The sequence below is a fragment of the Pleurodeles waltl genome, chromosome 6 (genome assembly GCF_031143425.1).
Source record: "Pleurodeles waltl isolate 20211129_DDA chromosome 6, aPleWal1.hap1.20221129, whole genome shotgun sequence".
NCBI classification, from domain to species: Eukaryota; Metazoa; Chordata; class Amphibia; order Caudata; family Salamandridae; genus Pleurodeles; species Pleurodeles waltl.
In genome coordinates, this window is record NC_090445.1 from 1,408,402,602 (window position 1) to 1,408,423,792 (window position 21,191).

Sequence of the window (21,191 nt, forward strand, 5' to 3'; positions counted from 1 at the left end):
CTTCTCTGAGAGTCCAAAACAAACAGGTCACTACAAGGAAATCCAGGACAGCTTGTCCTCCCCACTGGGATGTAATCGTGCAAATGCCTAAATTTAGAGTCTCAGACCAGGACCAGCTTTACTCTTTATCAGAAGGGTTTCTGGTACTATATGAGTTTTTCATACAGTTTATACCTAGGAAAAGAAATGTTAAATTACTGGTGTTAGCCTAGAGCACTGCAGTGAATATTGCATGTCACAAATAATCGGCATATTCATTTTATTCCAAGCTTAATTAGTTTACAAGATCTACATCATGGTTTTTTAATTTTCGTACATTTGCTTGTGCTTGGTGCAAGTTATGCCTCATTCGAAGCAGGAAAACTCAAACGCGTTGTAATTGAGCACGAAGTAAATACCACATGTGATGGGAAATGCTGACTAGTTCTAATGACTCTTTTGAGTTTGGGACAAATTTCTTCACTTTTGTGGTGTTCTGAGGTCACTCACTGTGTCCAACAGATTCCTGAACATTTTGCTAGAAGATAATATTCCTTTTTCCTACAAGAGCCCTGACCATGCTCCTTCCTCACAAAGGCACTCCAGGTTTTGAATGTAAACACAAGTGTGATGCAGACCTTCTTTCATGGTAGGGGGAAGAAATGGGATTCCATCACATCTGGCTGTGGTCATCTTTCAAATCCCAGCATCTTTCTATTTGAAGAGACAACCAAAAAATATTTATAGAAAACTTGTCAAAATGACTACTGAACAATAGAAACGATTTTTATGAGAGTTCACAATTTGCAAAAGTGGACAATGCCTGTAAAAAACTAAAACAAAACAGCTTGGAGATATCCACAATACTCGCGTGTCCACCTCTACTTTCCTCCTAACTCTGGTTCAACAGGTTCAAAGTGCCAAAACCCATTATCACAACAAGCCTGTCAGAAGTCACCTGCCACCTAATACTAAGAGTCACTGCCAATTACAGGGGAAACAGTAGTTAGCGTCATTCCTCTGCGATGCCCTATTCACAGAGAAGCATTCATGAAAAGTATCCAGCTAATTAGGAATGGGGAGGGACATAAAAGTTTTCCTTTTTAGTCAGGTTGTCGTGGAGTACCTGAACACAGCACGCCATAGACTAAACAACACAGTTGGACAGCCCAAGCAACTGCAGGACAGCCAGACAGCCATGTCTCAGCGAAGAGCGATCCCTGTTTCCCTCAACTCACCAACGCAGTCGGTGTGTGTGGTGGGTACACCGGCCACTGTGGACATCTATGGGTAAGCAGGATAGGTTTTTTATCTTTGAGGACCACTGATGCCCCTTCATCTACCCCACCTTTAGCCCACTACCATAGAGAGAGCATATGCGTCTTAATGAAATGCTGTTATGGGTACAATAGCTTTTGCAAGAAATTACACTTTGGGATTGTGGAGAAGTGGGTTCAGATCCATTTCAGATGGCCTGATTTCTCCTTGGAAGATACCACCCCGTCTGATTCTGAGCTTAGTAGTTACATTTATGCATAAGGTATCACCCACTGAGTTTCTCCACATAAATTCCTCCTACAATCAGGATAAAAAATAAACATGTGCAAAAGGGCACAGTTTTTTTGATTTTGCAACGTATTCCCTTTTTTGGTAGACCAAACTCGAAACTGTACAGAACGGGTGGGAATAGCTGCCGAAAAAGGTAATTTAAGACCCAGTTAATCTGTTTCATCTGTACTATGAAACTCAGAATCTTGCATATGTGGAGAATAGCCTGCAGCAGTGGAGAGGTGTTTGTTTTTAGGGAACATTATTATTAAAGGGAATTGCAATAAGAATTGCTTCCAAAGGAAAGGACAGACTGGGGGTCATATAATACTATAGGAAAATGTAGTTATTTATGTGGCAGAATACTCCATAGGTGATCAGGTACTCGAATCAGGGTCTCTTGACCAAACGGAGGAACGAGGACGAAGGTTCGCATACTTTGTAAGGTCTTGGAACTCCAAGATGAAGGGTATTATCCTTTCAGCTAACATGGTGGTTTTTTTCTATATAACATTGGTTAATCGCATAGTTACTGTCGCCTCACCCTCTTTTAATTCTTTCTTTCTTGTACGTTCTTCTAGTTGCAGATATATATAGTAAATGCAGAATGTCTGCCACACCTATATGCTGCTTGTAACTTATTGCAAATTTAAGCACTTTGATGCAAGCCACTCTGAAAGCCGGTTTGGTGTGGGGTCATGAACAGAGATTCCTGTTCTCCTATGGTGAAGTTCTGCATTGTATTATATATCCCTTCTTCTTAAAATGTCACTTTAAGGTTTTTGATAAATCCTCCTGGACATCTGAACATAAAACACTGCAATGTCACAACCAAACTGCAAGGAATCATTACAGTCCAGTAGTAGTGTCAGCATCTTATTGGAGGTGAGAACCTGAATATAATGAAGAAGTGTGTTACGAGTTTTAGAAAGGGATTGCAGGTTCCCATGTGTTTTAGCATTGATTGCATCCATACAGGACCAGCTTGGGCAGTGGAGAGAGACTCTTTTCAAGGAGTGTTTTTATAAAATGAGCTATTACCACAGAGAGCAATGCAAAGGCACTGTGGAGTGAATTTTTTAATAATCATGGGAAGACATATCTGAAATTATATAACAGGTACAAACGCGGGCTGTGGGGAGAGGGTTTATTCTGGGAAATTCTTGTAGCACACATTATTTTCAGAGGGGTCAAGCATAACACCTGTTTTTGTTATATCAAGAGCAGCTTTATTTTCTGGTTCAATTTCGAGTGGGAGGTTTGTGTTTGCAGAAAGATAACCATAGGTGTCACGCTTGGGCAACATAGCTTTTCAGGGTGTAGTTAGCTCTAATTATATATCATGCATTTAATGAAACCGTTTGTATGTCTCCATGTAATTATCATGAAATGTTAGATTGTGAGCTAGGGCTTAATATCTTTCTAGAGGCCAGGATTTAAAAGACTTTAGGCCCATATTTATACTTTTTTGAGGCAAATCAGCGCCAGGGCAGATTTGCGTCAAAAAGTTTACCACCAGCTAACTGTGGTGAGCAAAAAAGCAATGGATTAAACCCAGATCTTTGTGCCTGGGGGTGAATATTTGCATAGTTCAGCATTCTGTCCATCATCTGTTCTTTTTGAATTTGTTGCCCCTGCTGGTGGTGCTAAGGTGCACACTCTCATCAGGTTAGACCCTAATTCCTAATAATGAAATACTGACTGGCGCAAGAGGATCGGTCTAGACACAACTGGGCCGAACACAATACAGTAACCGGCGCACTTACCCACTCAGATACCTGCAAATGAAATGACTGTCACAGTCAATAGGGTGCAGAGACTATACATCAGCCCAGCAATATACTGTCTGGCACACTCATTTAAATAAACACAGCCAGTGATAGCGTAAGGGTAACCAAACTCTCCACCCCAAAAAAATTATGAATCACCAAATCCATGCAGCCTCGTACCCAAATCAGGTAGTTTCTTAATGAGCATCTTGAGGAAAGGACCCCAGCGGGGTTGAGAGCTGTGATCTAGGGATGAGCAACGATATCAATGAGGTAAATAGAGGCAGCACCAGCAGCTTCAGTGTAAGGAGTTTCTGCAAAATTATATTTTGACATTTGGTGCCCCCTTCCTTTAGTAACAAGAACCATTCAGTCAATATGTTGAAATCTTAGCGAAAAAGTGAGAGGTGGACATTTTCCAATGAAGCTGATACCACCTCTTTGTCCAGTGTGTGTAATTGTCCGCACACACACGTTTTGGATAACTGCAAGTGATACCAGTATGCACAGGCATGTGCACATCTCAAGGCAATTGGTTCAGGAGGCCACTAAAACGCCCCAATCACACCTTGGCCACATAGAAATATAATCTACAGGATAGAATCTACAAGATAATGAGCAGGTAATAACTCAGGAACACAGAAGTAAAGCAAATAAGGAATACGGCCAGAGCAGTGACGCGAGGCGTTTAAAGAATGTGCTGGGTGCTGGGACAGGAACTAGGTGTTTGGTAACCTGGCATAGTAGCAGCATGCCAAGTTGATGGTGTTGGTTGCTTGAGGGCGGGAGTTGTTAGCCCATGCTGCTGCCCAATCCATCATCTCTTCTTCCTTATGCCGACTCCAGCCCTCTTGTTTCCAAAACTCCCTCTTTGTGTGTAACGCTGATACTGACAGTGTGCACAAAGAAAGAAGAGAGCAAATTCCATATCAGTCCAGACTCTGCTGTCATGCTGCTGCTAATGTTCAACAGCAACAAAGCAGCATCAGGATTGGCTGGAGTCGGCTGCCTCGACTCTTCTGCAGGCACTGCGGGCCTGTGCCTGCTCACCACCCAGCTAAGACTGTTGGGTGGAGAAGTGTAAAGTGCACATGTCAGGCTGGCAGTCACACGACAGCCAGCCAAAATGACATGCACAAGATAAACTGGAGTGTGCATCGCTCTTTCCCTGCTGCCAGCCAGCAGAAGTGCCTCCACCCCGAAACACGGCTCGGCTTGGGAAAGGGAAAAATAAAATGGTATTAAATACATTTTATTACCATTTTATTTTTCACTTTTGCGTGGCTGGTAGCAGAGGGTGACGCTCCTATGCCCTAGCGGAGGGGCTGCCGCTGGCTACAAAACATAGACGGCATTCAGTGTGTAGGAAATCTATCTTACAAAGGAATCTCAGATAAAGACAATGAGTTAATAGGAGCAATTACGCGGTCTAAAAGGAAATCTAAAATGATCGAGCCAGAAACAAGCTACTAAGAACCAGGCATGGCCAAGGGCGGAGTGCACGGGTGTGTCCCTGTTTTGTGCAATTTCACCTTGTAAAGTGCATACTATTAAATATAAATGTCTTCAGGTTAGTCCAAGCGAGACAGACAGCACAGCACAGAAACAGCAGCATTGCAAATTGGGTTATATCCCTCAGAGCAATAATTCACAGAAATAACCCAGGTCCCTATTGCAAGTGTGACCATGCCTGGAATTATTGGATCTGAAAGCTCCGAACTCAGTTCTTCTGGCCCGGGTGGCACCGGGCCTGTGACTAATGCTGCAGGATTGAGGTTGCCGACAGAAGCATTTGCCAGCCTCTCCCTACCCGCTGCAGAAGTCTGGGTGGAGCGAACAATGCTTCTTGGACGAGCACAAGTGTGCCCTTCTGGCTGCCCCTCCCGACAGGTAGTTTGTGGCAGAATACCCAGTCAACCAAACTCTAATTGACGCCCCTAGTGCCAAGTGATGCATAGTATTTTGACTCTTGTAATTGTTCGGTGGTATTGCATTAACAAAAAATCTTTGAAGTAAGAGAAATCTTGCACAAGATAGTCAGAATTATACTTTTGGGTAATGTATTTGTTAATCTTCAAAGTGTTTCTAATTTGTCTGCAGAGACACTTGGAAGATTGCTCACATGTCAGCAGAAAAACGTCATACATTTTCCATCAACCTGAGCTCTATACAATTTCCTGGCCATGGATTAGCATGAGTAATCAGTTTCCCTAACTCTGGCCTTATGGCTAATATTTTACCTTGGACTCTGAAGTGGTGTCCTGATAGCTTTTTTAGATTGCTTATGGTTGGAATAGTTTGATTGGTCAGGCTGCTAGTAAGTTGAGAAGAAGCATATAATGTGGTTATTCCAGCTGCAAACAGACCAATGAAAGGCAATAGACACAACAAACATCGAAGGCTATGTTGTTGGCCTCGTCCATTCACACCTGGTGTCGGTTCTAAGGTATGAAGGTTCAGTTTATAATGCTGCAGGTAGCATCTTCTTGCTGCTCTAACATGCCGGGCAGGTACCACAGGAATGTGTTCTCTGACTTCTCATTATATGCTTTTTATTTCCTTCGCAGGGGCAGCTCCTCAGCAATGTCAGAGGGGAATCGTCCCCTGGCCAAGAGCCAGCAGATGAAACAAGCATTTACAATGCAACGGGTCTCGCGTTTGCTCATGTTAGAGCTTATCGCATTGTAAACTCCTAACCCGACTTTTCACCTATCGGGCAAAAGTGCATTTATGTACATAACCCGAAAAAGTTAAATTAACTATGTAAAGCGCTCGACTTCTGCCAAGCGAGATCACGCTCGTAAATTAGAGAAAAAGTAGTCCACGAGCCCGATGGAAAACAGCGAACCTCGCATGTTTTCTGTACTTGGTCGCTGCGCACGAGGAGGGCTAGCCACCGGAAAAGGCATGACGCATGTGTGCCTTCGACTAATGAAAGCAAACAGATTTTATTAGGCAAGCCCACGAACCAATAAAAAACACTGATGTGAAGTTGACAGGGCTCCAAGCCCTTTTCTAAATACAAAAGCGTCTCGCTGCGAAACGCATGCGCGAGCGCATGCAACGCAGGCTCGACCCTAAAAATAAAAGTGATTGCTTAGTGTCATTTTATTTTTCATCTGCTTGCTCAGTCAGAAGTGCAGGGAGGGACGGGGCTGGGCCACGGGAGGTGGGAGAGGGGAGGAGGAGAGAGTGCACCTAAGTGCGCATGTGTGTTTTGGCAGCCATTGCAGGTCGGCCAAACATACATGTGCACTTAGGTTTCTCCAGCCCGGCTGTGTACACAGCCAAATTGGAGAAACTGCCCAGACTCAGGCTTGTGTGTGAGCAGTGGTCCCAGCCACTCTGACCAATCCTGATGCTAAACCTAGCATGAAAGTAGTAGCAGGATTGCAGAGGAGCCTGTGCTGGTGTCCCAGTGAATGCTGGGACACCACATCAAGGGAAGAAGAGCAAGGCGGCAGGAGACAGAGGCATCCTTCTCCATCTCCCCTTGAGATTTGCGTCAGCCGCAGCTGTTCTTTCGGGTGTACATACTTGATAACTGCTTGCCACATAGACACCTCATGACCAACCTTGCATCACACACTATCTACAAACCACATTTCTTGTTTCCTTCTTAGTTGGCTTGCTCAAAGTCTCTCCATCTTGTTTGAAATGGAAGCACTTGTACATTTGTTTTTCTTAGGTAGGTAAAGCATTGTGGGGAGGCATTTGTACTATCTTGACTTACATTCTCAGACTGCTGCCTTTAAGGATGCATAAAGCTGCAATTTGCAACTGTTTGCGCTGAATTTGCATCATTTTTTTAATGCAAATACGGCGCAAACCTAACTCCATACTTACATTTTGACGTTGGACACATCCAGGGCCATATTTATACTTTTTGACGCAAAACTGCGCTAACGCAGTTTTGCGTCAAAAAAATTAGCGCTGGCTAACGCCATTCTGAAGCACCATGCGGGTGCCATATTTAATCAATGACGTTAGCCAGCGTTAGCCGGCGGCGCTGCCTGGTGTGCGTGGAAAAAAACGACGTACACCAGGCAGCGCCGGCGTAGGGGGATATGGGGCTTGGGCGTCAAGAAATGGGGCAAGTCAGGTTGAGGCAATTTTTTGGCCTCAACCCGATTTGCGCCATTTTTTTTCACTCCCAACCCCCATAGAAATGACTCCTGACAAATCAGGCCCCCCTTTGCCACAAAAAAAAAAAAAGAAAACACTTACCTGAACTTACCTTAATGTCCCTGGGATGGGTCCCTCCAGCCTTGGGTGTCCTCCTGGGGTGGGCAAGGGTGACAGGGGGGGTCCCTGGGGGCATGGGAGGGCACCTCTGGGCTCCTTCAGAGCCCACAGGTCCCTTAACGCCTGCCTTTTGCAGGCGCAAAAAAACGGCGCAAAAGCGGCCGTACGTCATTTTTTTTGACCTGCCCTCTCCCGGGCGTGAATTTTGCCCGGGAGTATAAATCCGACGCACATGCCTCGGAGTCGATTTTTTAGACGTGAACGCCTACCTTGCATCTCATTAACGCAAAGTAGGTGTTCACGCTAAAAAATGACGCAAACTCCATGGACTTTGGCGCTAGATACGTCTAACGCCAAAGTATAAATATGGAGTTAGTTTTGCGTCGAAATTGCGTCAAAAAAACGACGCAATTCCGGCGCAAACGGAGTATAAATTTGCCCCCCAATGTCAAAATATAGGAGTTTGCACCATTGTATGGATGCATGCACCTACGTTGCAACACTGAGATGAAAGGTAGGCGTTCCATTCTAAAAAATGGTGCTATCCCCATAGCCCCATATTTATCCCCCATGCTAAAATGATGCAAGGGTGGGAGGAGGGGCTTTGCACCATTATTTAACTCCTGGGTCAGCCCAGGTGTTAGTGGACCTGTGGACTTATTTTCATTGATAAGCAGCATGGAATGGGTCCACAGGTGCCCTCCCAAAGACTCAGGAACACCCCCAATCCCACCAGAGTAACACAGGAGGATGGGGGACCCCATCCCAGGTAAGTCCAGGTAAGTATTTTTTTTATTTTTTTTTGGCCATCGAGGGCCCTAACTTGGGGCCTCCTACATGGCACAGGGTGCAATGGCCATGCCCAGGAGACACTTGTCAACTGTACTGGCCATTGCAGTGGTGGGCATGACTCCTGTGTTTCCTAAGACAGGAGTCATGTTTTCAGTGGTTGTGAACCAGGAAATTGTGCTTGTCTGGTTAGAGGCATTTGTTTTGCCTCTAACCAGGCTTGCATAATTTTTTGATGCACAACTCCTTCCTTCTAAACCGCCACCCCCACCCGGCTAGCATCTTTTTTGCAAACACTAGCCTAAGTTTAGCGCCGGCTTGCGCCATTCCTTTAATGTGGTGCCCGCCTGGCACTGTGGAATGGTGTAAGCAGATGCTATACTTTTTGCCGCAAAACTGTATTTGTCAGTTTTGCGGCAAAAAGTATAAATCTGGGCCTTAGTGTTGCAGTGACACATTACAGATTCGAAAATTATGGTGTATGACAAAGGGGTTGTCACCACTATTGATGTTTTGAAATGGAATGCAGAAATTCTTAACAACTGCTCTGAAGTTGCAAAGTACGGATTAGTTACTGGATGCTGAGTACTGGTTGTATACATTTATTGAAGCTATCCACATGGAAATCTTCTACTAGGCATGTGCCAACTGCTGGCATTGGGGGGATCACACAGCAATGGTCAGAAACTGCATTCTCCCCCAAATGTCACCTTCTGCAGTTTCCACAGTTCTTGTTCTTCTGAACCATTCATCGCAACAACCATGGGGTCTCTATATCAACAAAAGTTAACGCTCGGATCTGGTATTTGTTGCAAACTCTATCCTTTCATTCGGTGTATTGCACAATGATGAGCCAATAGATTCACAAATCCTCATGCTAATGAAGATGGGTGTTTGTGCATCATCATGCAGTGCACCCTTACTCTCTCAACGATTGGAACATCGGTCACCAGGCATAGGGCCGCTGTACTATACAAAGTTTGTACACATTTTTGAGAAGGCCAGTTTGTACATCTGACCTCTAATGTTTTTAGTCCTTTGTTAAGCTTCTATTTAGGCAAGTACTTTAAATCCATCGAGACTAGAGACTGTCTGCACTGCTCACCATGGGCGTAGCCTAGTTAGTGTGATTCGGGGGTTGTGAATCTCAAATTTCTCAACTAAAAAAGCAGTGAGGCACAGTATGAATGAATGAAAGGGCCGAGGCTTGGGAAAGACTGTTCCTTTGAGTTACAGAGTCAGTACTGATTTGCATTGGGTGGGCCTCTGGGGCTGAGAGATTGGTGGACAAGTACTCCATTTAAACGGCAATGGAGTACCCTTTTCGACAAACTCAAGGTCCAGCCGCCCGATTTTGCACCAGGTGGACTGCAAAATTTACATTGACGTAGTAGAATTCACTCCATCAGCTTAGAATTCCCTCCACTGGCCTAACGGATTGAGGGCCATCAGAGGTAAGTCATCCAGCACTCTTCTTAATTTAGAGTGAGCGATTGAATGGATTTTTATTTACTGTGCATCACACCCAGGTGTAGCCTGGCAGTGAGGGACAGTAGATAAAAAAAAGGGACTCTCTCACCTTGGGAGAAAACTCCCAGAATGTGTGTGGGGGACATTAGTTTCTTTTTAATTTTCAAAAACAAACTCTATCTTTGTGAATTTGTTTTTGAAAAATAAAAACACTTTAGAAAAGTTTGATGACCTGCCACAATGTTTGATGGAGCCATCCCTCAAACTTTTCTTACAGTGACAGAAATCAGCATGACAGCAGTTCCGATGAATGTATAGAGATGTCTGGGGGCCAGTGGACATCTCTAAATTTGGCGGGGAGTGTAAAGGCAGGGTGGTACACGTAAAATCCTTCACAACCCTGTCTGCCTTTACTCTGCCTGCCAAACTGTAAATCAGGCCCATTGTCTAGTGCAACACAGTGGGTGGGGTCAAAATGTCACCCCCAGTTATGCTAATGGTTTTAATATTCACCCCATCATCTTTTGGGTGTTTGAATGTCCATTGTCTGCCTAGAAACTTGAGTCTGGGGCAGCTTTCCAAGACTACTTACTGAATTTGCAAAAAGAAGTACATTTCCAACCATTCTAGGAGTAGCTCTTCAGGACAATGAGAAAAAACAACAGAAACATAGTGAACCAAACTCAGGGTACCCAGACCCCACTCCAAACACCTGCTGTTCACTGCTGTACTCCACCACCTTGGACTGGTCTCACTGTGACAGTACAAAAGATTTCCCCCTAGTTACAAAGATGGAAGGTTGTAGCTAAAGCCAGTGTTGAACTTCACATTTACTGTATTCCATCAGGCAGTTCCCTGGTAGGCTGAAGCCCTTGAGTGGAGGTTATTAAAGGTACAGGGCCACTGTGGGCACCTCTGCTTTTTCCTCCGAATTACCAGGCTGATTGCAGCTGGTACAGTAGGCACTTTAGGAGCGATAGATGAGCAAGAGGGAGGAAAGACAAAAGGAGACAAAGTGAGATGAGAGAGAAGGAAGGCAGCAGGAACGGTTTGAACATTTTTGGAGGGCTGCTTTTGGATTCCATTCCAGCTCTGGCTAAATCCATTGCTCCTAAAAGGTAGATGAAGCTGCGTTAAAAAAGTGGTGAATATTGTAACATGGCAAACTGCTGCTTTACACAGGTTAGGGCGTTGTCAAATGTATGGTGAAATATTGAGACAAAAGACTCTACATCATACTCTCACATGCAAAAGGCTATGTGTACCATAAGTGCATGTGTGTGTGTGCTACCACATTTTCTTGGCTGTTGAGTAAAGGGAGCTATGGGGCCTATTCCAATTCTTTTTTTCATTTTTGGGGGCTGGTGGGCCCATCAGACCCTGGGCCTGTTGCAACTGCACAAGCTGCACTATCAATTTCTATGCCCCTGATTACTGGGACACTTACAGTAGCTGCACTATAGAAGTTTTCTTGAGGCTACTGAGGGAGTTGTGTACAAGGCTGGCTTTAGCATTGGTGGGGCCCAGTGTGACAACCATTTTTGTCACTCCCCATCCCTCATGACCTCCTCCTCAGATTCCCTCTCTACCACCGATCAAAAGCGCCCCCCTCATCTCTTCATAGCTCCATTCTCACATACATTTCATTTGTTTTACTTCGCTGGTAAAGGCTGGCTTTACTAGAATACTAATAGGAATGTATAACTATCCAAACAAACCCTTTTTTTTTAGCAAAGTTAGGAATAGATAATGAAAGACAAGGAAAATAAAAACATAACGTCCTAATCTATTTCATCCAGTTTGCATACAGCTCTTTGATGAAAGTTGGTAACAGGCACTATTCTATATTAGGGTTATATCTTATGCACTGCAGTAGCAATAGGATCCCTGTGACAAAAGCAGTAATCCACTCAGCTATCTCCATAAAATACAGTTTAGTAATCTGTACAGTATGCGTTCTTGCAGGCCGATTAACTCTCTGTGCTCCTTTATGGAGAGTCAAAACTGCCATTAGATAAAACTCTGATCTCCCTCTCTAGCAGAAAAAATAATTAGAAGAGTTATCTTAACATTTTTATTGTTGCCTGAATGCTGCACCACGAGGAATTCTACAGCAGGTGTTTTAAAATCGTAAATTATTTCTAAACACAGCGCGCCCCTCCTGAGGTCAACGCCAAGTGCGGCCGCACCCATCCCACTGCCATAAAGCCACCCATGGTTGTGTACCCCGCAAAGCTGGACTTGTGAAACTATCCCCACAACAGAGCTGGTGATGCTGCCAGGCAAAAAGAAAGTGAATAATAAATGGTCTAACGTGGTTCACCTGAAGGACAATCTTCTAATACACATTTCTGTTTTCAGATCAGCCCCACTTGATGCTACCACGTTTGACATTGAAGGAAGTACTGGGGTAGAACTGAAGGTTGTTAACCGTCTTTCAAATGAAACTATCCAAAAAGAAGCAGGGAAGTGGCCTCTGGACAGAAATCTGGAGGTGTCAGTAATCACCACTAAACCGAGCACTGAGCCCAATGACATCAAAGTGAGTGGTTCTCTTCAGCTGAGTGCATGAGTGCCTCAGTGTGTAAATATGTGAACGTTAAAGCAAACTGTGAGTGAGAGATGCCTCAATGAATTTAAGGTGTGAATCTGGGTTTCGAAATGTTGCTTGGTTGAGTTCTCTTGAAATTACAAGGTACTGATAAGGACTAGCAGTTGAGGAGAGAGCTGTGAAATTACATGTTCTCCCTGTGATTGTGATAAGGGCCTACAATAAATAGCAGATGGGTACCTGTTTACTGCATTCCCACCTCACAAAATAATAAACTATCAAAGCCCTCAGTAGTTGTGGGTGGATGAATATTGTGATCAGTTCATTGGCTTTCAGAGGAAAATGGTCTTGTGTGGCCTTGGCTTGTTTCTTTCAGGATGGTGTCTGGGTCACTGGATTGCTCTCAGACCAGATTTTTTTTAATTCTATGTCATGTTTGGGTTGAGAACTCTTTTCCCCTCTAAGCCACCTTTGAGGAGTCAACCATTGTTCTTGTCTTCTGTGTCATCTTTGAACAAGGTATTTGTTTTTTCATCTGTTTTTTTTGTCTGGGACACATCTTCCTTTTTATCATGCCTGTGCCTTGACCACATACTACTTTTCCTCTGATGCATCTTTGGGTCATGTGCTCTGTAAGGAAATCCCTCCTTTAGCATGATCATCCCAAAGTTTCGGACTGGTGCTGCTGGCTTTTCAACTCTGAGACTGTACTGAGGCCTGCTAAACAGATGTTAGTTAGCGGCAGCTCCTCCGCTAGGGCGGATGAGCGTCACCTCCCCCCCACCGGCCAGCAGCGGCAGGTGCAAAACCTTTACAAGAAAACATTAACAAACTGTGTTTGTTATAGTTTTCTTGTAAAAGGGTTGGGCTACGGGCTCTGGCGAGCACTGAGGGGGAGTGCTTTGTGCGCGTGCTCCGTGAGCATGTATGTTCGGCTGACCTGCATGGGGTGGCCAAACACACATGCACACAGAACTCTCACTAGCTTGGCACTGTGTTGCCAGACTGGAGAGAGCATGCAGAGGTTCCCAGTCTGCCTGTGAGCACCCTGGCTGGGCGCTCCCAGTCAATCCTGACGCTGCTGAGACCAGTGTCAGGATTGGCCGCAGGGCAGGCTGGGAGCCTGTGCCTACAGTAGAGGAGTGGCACGGTAGTGTTGGCAGTAGCGATGATCCAGGTAAGTGTTTTTTTAAGAAATATTATTTCATGTTTATTCACCCCGCGTGCCACCCTTCCCCTTCAGAACGCTGCAAGCCGTGACCAATGTTAGTGCCCGTGTTATAGTCCCTCGCACAATGGATGTTGAATTGGCTACCCTCAATTGGCATAAATTAACTTACTTATAAGTCCCTAGTACATGGTACCAAGGGTACCCAGGGTTGCAGCACTGATTGTGCCACCTTGAGTGTGACGAAGTACAACATGGCTTCACTGCAACCATTTTAAACTGCTAGTGCGTCCTTGCTGTTTAAGCCAGTGGCAAATCCCACACTTCCCTTCACAAAATCTTCCTAAGAAAGACCTATCAAACTGTACATTATTAATAATTTTCCTATGTCTTAACAGTAAAAAAAAAAAAACTGTAGCTTTTATTGTGGACATGCTAGTAGCCCCTTTGGTCAGTACAGAGATACAGGCAGAAATCTCCAACAGCTGTTAGGAGATCTTCTTAATCGTCAAGGACTTCACCATACGCTTAGACTCCATCAACATCACCTCCACCCAAGACATCTGTGACGCCCTATTCAAACCACTCCCACAGCAAAATAGCAAACATCTACAGCAACTTTGCACAACAATGTGATCCTTCAGAATTCATAGACAACCTTCTCATCACCAACCAAGTCAGCCACCTAACCCAAGTGGACAACTCCCACCAAAGACGTCTCAGTGGCAATCTTGAGGTCCCTCGACTCAGGGGCCCCAAACAGATCCTTGCCCCCACCACATCTACAACCTGGGGACATCACCAATCAGCACCACCCTCATTCACATCATCAAAACCTTCATCATGTTCGCCACATTCCTGGATGTCTGGAAACATGCTCAAGCGAATGCCCTCCTCAAGAACCATAAGATGACCCAAACTAACTGAGCAAATTCCAAAATATATCTCTGCTTCCCTAATGGGCCAAATTGGTTGAGAAGACAATCAACAAGCAACTTTCATCCCATCTCAAGCTTCACAACCTGCTGAACAACACCAAGTCAGGATTCAGAAAGAACCACAGCATCAAAAGTGCACTCATCACAGCCACCAACAGCATCCTGAGTTTCCTGGACCAAGAAGAAACAGTGGACCTCATGCTGCTCAACCTTCCTGCAGGATTTGACACTGTCTTACAAAACATTCTCATCAGAAGACTCCAAGACATAGACCTGCAAGGATCCACACTCAACTGGATCTGCTCCTTCCCAGAAGGTCAGAATGCCACTGTTCACATCAAAGTCCAAAAAACAGATCTGCGTTGTCCTCCAGGTATTCTCCCTCAGCCCTACCCAGTTCAACATCTACATGACACTGTTCTCCAATGTCATCTGATCCCAAGGTATAAACATCATCTCCCACACCAATGACACCCATGTCATCCTCTCTGTGGGAACTCTGTGGGCCCAATCTCCTTAAGGCTATCAGTGCAGGATACTTATCTATTGGTGGGCAGCAGATCAAGGATGGATGAGGGGCTCTTCTTTCCTGGAGATAGTCCCCTAGATGGGGTGCTTACAGAGTACAAGCTCATTGAGAGTACTTTTCTTACTACTTGACCATGGGCATGTTTGTCCCACTGTCAGCACGGTGGACCTGCAGCCTCCCTCCCTTCTGCAACAATAGCTCCATCTTCTTTAAAAGTTACAGCTTACCCTTAAAAGTCTGTAGTCAATAGTTAACTTTGAGCAGAAAGTGACCCTCGAAAATGTGCTCACACTAACCTCCCAATGTGTATTGAAAGAAACAGCCTTTATCATCAAAGTCGAACAACAAGAGGCCTTCATAACTAAGGCCTTATAACAAAAATGCCTTTACAATGAAAGGCTTGTATAATGAAATTGTTTACAATTGTACATGCCTATACAACGCATGCCTTTTATAATGAAAATCTTGGTGAATGTAAGTCTACTGCAGTAAAAAGCTTTTAAATTTATGTATATATCCCCATTGGTAGTCGCCACTAGGTAGTTATAGTTAGCACCTAGTTTCCATTGAAAAAGCATTGTTTGACTTGCCTATATCTTTGATACAGTTTGACGAATCTTCATGAAATTCTCCAAAAAAGGTTAAAAAAAGAGCATTTCCCATGTCAGTTCCCATAGGAGCTTTGAACACGACTACAACCCAAATCAATGGACGTATTTACACCAGATTTGGCAGAAAGGCATCTTTCAGTACGTAGATTATGCTTTTTGTTATTAAGTGTAAATCTGTTCAATAGCTTAGAAGACATTAAAGGAAAACCAAATGTCAGGAATAAGGTCGTGCGCGGTCCAGGTCCCGCCCGAAACTCCGCTGTGCGGCTCTAGCGGCGCTTTATGCGCACCACTTGTCATCCCCTCTTATTCCAAACGTGGCCATCAGCGTCGTCGGCCCTGTGACAAAGCTCATAGAGCTGCAGGTTCAGGACATTGGTGGACAAGATGTACTTATCAGTGCTATTCCATGAAGGGACTACAATTCCCATGTTTTTTAGAGGCAGCAGCCATCTTGGGGTGTGGCAGGCCTATAAAGCCCAGCCACACCCAAGCACGTTGCTCACTATTTTGAAGACTTCGATACAGTCAGACCTTGTGGGGGTTTCTCTGAAGAAGAGCAGAGTTCCTGCATGGCAGAGTAACATCCAATCGAAGTTTCCTTGTTTCCACGGTGAATTAAAAAACAAGTAGGTTGTACTCGTAGCAGTAAGGCCTTGATGAATCCAATTTTGGAGGAAGTTGTTACTTCCAGAAGTAAAGCGCCCCTTAGCACAACGAGCAAAGCGATTTCAGTTTCCAGAACACAGCGGCCTTGGGGTGACGATCAAAGGCGTTTCAGAGCCCAGGTGTAAAGCGCTAATTGCACGGCAATTCAAGCGATTCAGTTCACTAATGTAAAGCGCTCTTGGCAAGGCAATTCAATCACTTCAGTTCACAGGTGTAAAGCGCTCCAGGCACGGCAATTGAAGTGCTTCAGTCCACAGGTGTAAAGTGTTCTTGGCAAGACAATTCAAGCGCTTCAGTCCACAGGTGTAAAGCGCTCTTGGCACTGCAATTCAAGCACTTCAGTTTACAAAAGTAAAGCGCTCTTGGCACAGCAAATCAAGCGCTTCAGTCCACAGGTGTAAAGCGCTCTTGGCACGGCAATTCCAGCGCTTCAGTCCACAGGTGTAAAGTGCTCTTGGCACGGCAATTCAAGCGCTTCAGTCCACAGGTGTAAAGCTCTCTCAGCACGGCAATTCAGTCGCTTCAGTTCACAGGTGTAAAACGCTCCAGGCACGGCAATTCAAGCACTTCAGTCCACAGGTGTAAAGCGCTCTTGGCACAACAATTCAAGTGCTTCAGTCCACAGGTGTAAAGCGCTCTTGGCTACGGCAATTCAATCGCTTCCGTCCACAGATGTAAAGTGCTCTTGGCACGGCAAATCAAGCGCTTCAGTCCAAAGGTGTAAAGTGCTCTAGCCACGGCAATTCCAGTGCTTCAGTCCACAAGTGTAAAGCGCTCTTGGCACGGCAATTCAAGTGCTTCAGGCCACAGGTGTAAAGCGCTCTTCGCACAGCAATTCAAGTGCTTCAGTCCACAGATGTAAAGCAATCTTGGCACTGCAATTCAAGTGCTTCAGTCCACTGGTGTAAAGCGCTCTTGGCACGGCAATTCAAGCACTTTAGTCCACAGATGTAAAGTGCTCTTGGCACGGCAATCAAAGCGCTTCAATCCACAGGAGTAAAAGGCTCTTGGCACAACAATCAAAGTGATTCAGGCCACATGAGTAAAGCGCCCCCTTAGCATAATGAGCGTAGCGCTTCAGGCAAGACAAGTAAAACCGCTTCCTGATATTATAAGTAAAGCGCTTCAACTTCATTGAGTAAAAACATTTTGGCCTTTATAGTTGTGAATGTGAAAGTATTTTTGGAGATAAGAAAATCATAGTTTTTATTGTTTTTTTTGTGGAAAGCATAATATGAGAAAATCATATTTAATTCTTTGAGATTTTCTAGCTCATGATCAAAGGTTTATGTTATGAATGCATAGATGTTACAGGATTGATATTCTGAGTATGATCATAGTCCAAAGCTCTTGCGATCTCTTGGTTCTGAGGTCGTAGTTTATTCCTGTTCTATGTTTCAAAGAAAGGGCTTTTCCCTCATTTCAAAAGGGGTCTCGATCTGATATCACGGAGAAGCATTTAGTCAAGAGTCTATTGATGAGTTAAATTTCTATGAATGAGGAAATGCATTTTTGTTCTAACCTTTTCTTTGCAGATATCTCTCCCTGCTGTTCCCTACCCTAATTCCCTTCCCCCGACTGGCTTCATCATAATTCTGTGCTTTCTGAGTTGGTGACGCCGGAAGGTGGGCCTTTTGTTCAGCATCGTGCAGATCGTGAGGAAAGGACACTGTGACACCAAATTTTTTAATTTAGAGGAGCAAAGGCTTCGCAAATCCGTCCGTTCTCGTACAGAGATCTAACTGGCTGTAAGCACTTCAACCAGAAAGTGTTGGCATCTATCTAGGGACTCGGCTTTAGCCCAAGCCCAGCAAAAAAGATGACAAAAAAGAAAAGTGGCCAGGGTAGGGTCACCCTGAACTCTTAGCTCTGGTGCTGGAGTTCCAGAGGGACACCACCAGGACAAAAAAACACTTTTTGTTAACAATTTTTGCAGCAAATTTGTGACGACTCGGAAATTTGTAGCAAAAATATTAAAATAAATCAAAGGTAGTCTCCTGTGCTTTTTATAGTAAAGCCCCCGGGTGGGCCAGGTCCTGGGGGCATATAGAAAATAAAGAAAGGGGCACATGGGGTCCCCCTCTTGGGCTTATTTATGCCCCAGGGATCACCACCTCTCCTGGGCAAAATGTGTTTATTATAATAAGGAGGTTCTTGTGGACCCCCCCTGCCTTGGGGACCTCCACCTCCTCTGGGCAATTGTAACAAAATAGAGGGTTGTGGGGCCCCCGGCAGCCCTAGGGACCACAACCGCCCTGGTGCTGTTTAAAGGTTGAAAGGGGACTGTGTGGCCTCCCTCATGGAGCCAATAATGGCCCTGGGGACCTCCACCCCACAGGGCCCGTTCCTGCTATGTCCTGGGGTTCCCACCCTCGGGACATAGCTGTTTGCTCCAAAGTCAGAACACACACAGCTTCACTTCCGGGATGCGAGAGCTGTCAAACAGCACTGTCAAACAGCTTTTGCCTGCTGTGAGTGGAGTTTTCATCTGTTTTCCTGACCAAAGAGAAGCACATACATTATATAGAAAAGAGGAAGGACCCTGGTTTGGTGGAGATGTAGGTCTCATTGGCCTCTTTATCGGAGGATTCATGTTATCACACATTTCTGGATAAAAATACACCAGGAATAATCATATTGCCAAAACTCACACAAGGTTACTCATGACATTTCCCTGTGGTCCATTATACAGGTGTAGTGTAGAATACATACTGGACATTTACCCAAGGAGTCAGAAAGAACTATATTTGGGTAGGAATTTTGTGCCAAACCGTGGAATCTTGTTGGATAAAAGGGCAAGTGAGGTTACTTTGTGGCTGAGTCACTCAAACAGCTGCTGGCCCACCCACACAGACACTCAAAAACCCGCTCACAGACGCACTCAGACACCCATGCACCCATTAACAGACCCACTCAGACACTGACGCGCCTACTCACAGACTCACTTCAACACTGACGCATCAACTCACAGACCTACTCAGTCACTCATGCACCCACTCACAGACCCCCTTAGATACTCATGCATCCAATCACATACCCACTCAGACATTCATGCACCCACTCACAGATCCACCCAGACTCTCACACACCCACTCACAGACCCACACAGACACTCACACACCCACTCACAGAGAACCATTTACACCAACTCGCACACCCAGAGACTCCCTTTCATACCTACTCCCACACCTAGACAGACACTCTCACACCCACTCACACACCCACATAGATCTTCTCACACCAAGAAGGACACTGTCATGCCCGTTCTCACACCCAGAGGCACACTCTCACACCTATTCTCACACCCAGAGAGACAGGCCCTGCGGTCATCCCCCCAGCGTTGGCCAAAAGCCATGCACGGTGCTGGGTTGGGTGGTTGTGGGGGTTTGGGTGGTTATAGGCGGTTGACCATTGGGCCTGGCCGCAGGCTAAAACCTATGCACAGCAGTGGTTGGATTAACATATTTTAAATAAAATTACTTTGTTACAAAACATAGAAATTCACTGAAAAAAACAAAGGTTACAGGGTGGTTATAGTTAAGAAATAGAATTAAAAAAACAGAAATTCACTTAAAAAAACAAAGGTTACAGGGACATTATAGTTAGGTTCTGAATTTACTCACATAAAACCATAGAAATTCAACAGTGATAGTAAGAGTTATTTCAAGTAAATCTAACTCGCACCCTAAGGTATTATAACTCACACCTTCGCCATGCACTACTAATTACCCCTGATATTACTTCTGACAACTTTTATAACGTCAATAAAATCATCAATGAAACATTAGCAATCAAATTAATATTGAAAAAAACTGTGCATGGCAGGAGCATGAGTTATAGTTACCTTAGGGTGCCTACTATGTTATATGTATATAAAAATAAAAATATATTGTTGAAATATAGTTTCATTCATAACCCTTTCTCCATTTATGATCAAGTCCTTGTTGTCGAAACGCATTGCAGGGGCTGGGAGCTTTGAAACCATCCATCTTGAGTGCGTGTCTCTTGACTATCAGTGTTTAGTGTTTACAGGAAGCCACGTCCGGCATCCTGCAACACCCCCGTGTGGCTGCACGGCATCTGCGTTTCTGTGTGTACTTTGGCTATATGTATATGTGTGTGTGAAGAGGATTTATACTTACCTGCTAAATACTTACATTTCCATGGTGAAGGCTTTCGTGGGAAAGGCAGAATCATTGTAGTAAGCCTTTCATTGGAAAGGCATTTTCATTATAATGCTTCCGCAATAAAGCCATTTGTTGTAGTGCCATTTGGAATTCCGTCCTAAATCTTTGTATTGAATTAGTTCAGCCAACAAGACCAACCATTTCCAGGCATCTTATGTGGGGCGTGGGCCCCATTACACACACGTCTACAAGAATATTGTGTATGTGTTGCATGTGGGCTGTTTTTCAGGCTGGATAGCTGACCATTCCTCTATCCATCAACACTAAAAGTAGCCCTGGTTCCCTGGGCTTTTTCCCTCTGCCCCATATGGCCATTCCAGTCATGTCCATAGACAACTGTCATTGACATAGATGGGCAAGCCAAGGCAGAAGTCTGGCTCGAGCCTGACTCAAGTCAAAGGTCTTTGCCTAGCTAAAGGTCCCTAATTAAAGAGCGAACTGCAGTGAATCCAGGGCACTTCCCCCTCTCCCTCCATTTTATGCAAATTTCTAAGAGACAAAAATAACAAGCACCATCCTGCAAATTGAAGGCCATCTGAGCAAGTGCAGTTGAAGGATGACTATAATAAGCAAGCATTGGCAAAGGCAATAAGTCTGGTCTTTGCAAGCTTGTGCAAATTGAATACAATCATCGGCCACAAAATAAAAAGGAAAAAGAAAGCATGCAGCCATCTAAAAGTGGCTGGCACATGCGTATAGTAAGAAATGTAGCATTAAACATCCATTATACTAGTCATA

The 21,191-nt window shown here is 44.6% G+C and overlaps 1 protein-coding gene across 1 annotated transcript in view; it reads left to right on the forward strand.

Moving 5' to 3' along the window:
* Positions 1-1,129: 1,129 nt before the first annotated feature.
* LOC138302141 (protein-arginine deiminase type-3-like) overlaps positions 1,130-21,191 on the forward strand; it is a 67,218-nt gene continuing 47,156 nt past the window's right edge. The window contains exons 1-2 of the mRNA XM_069242504.1: positions 1,130-1,269; positions 12,162-12,342. Of these exons, the coding sequence (XP_069098605.1) occupies positions 1,178-1,269; positions 12,162-12,342 (273 nt within the window). The 5' untranslated portion in view covers positions 1,130-1,177. The remainder of the gene's footprint in view (positions 1,270-12,161; positions 12,343-21,191) is intronic.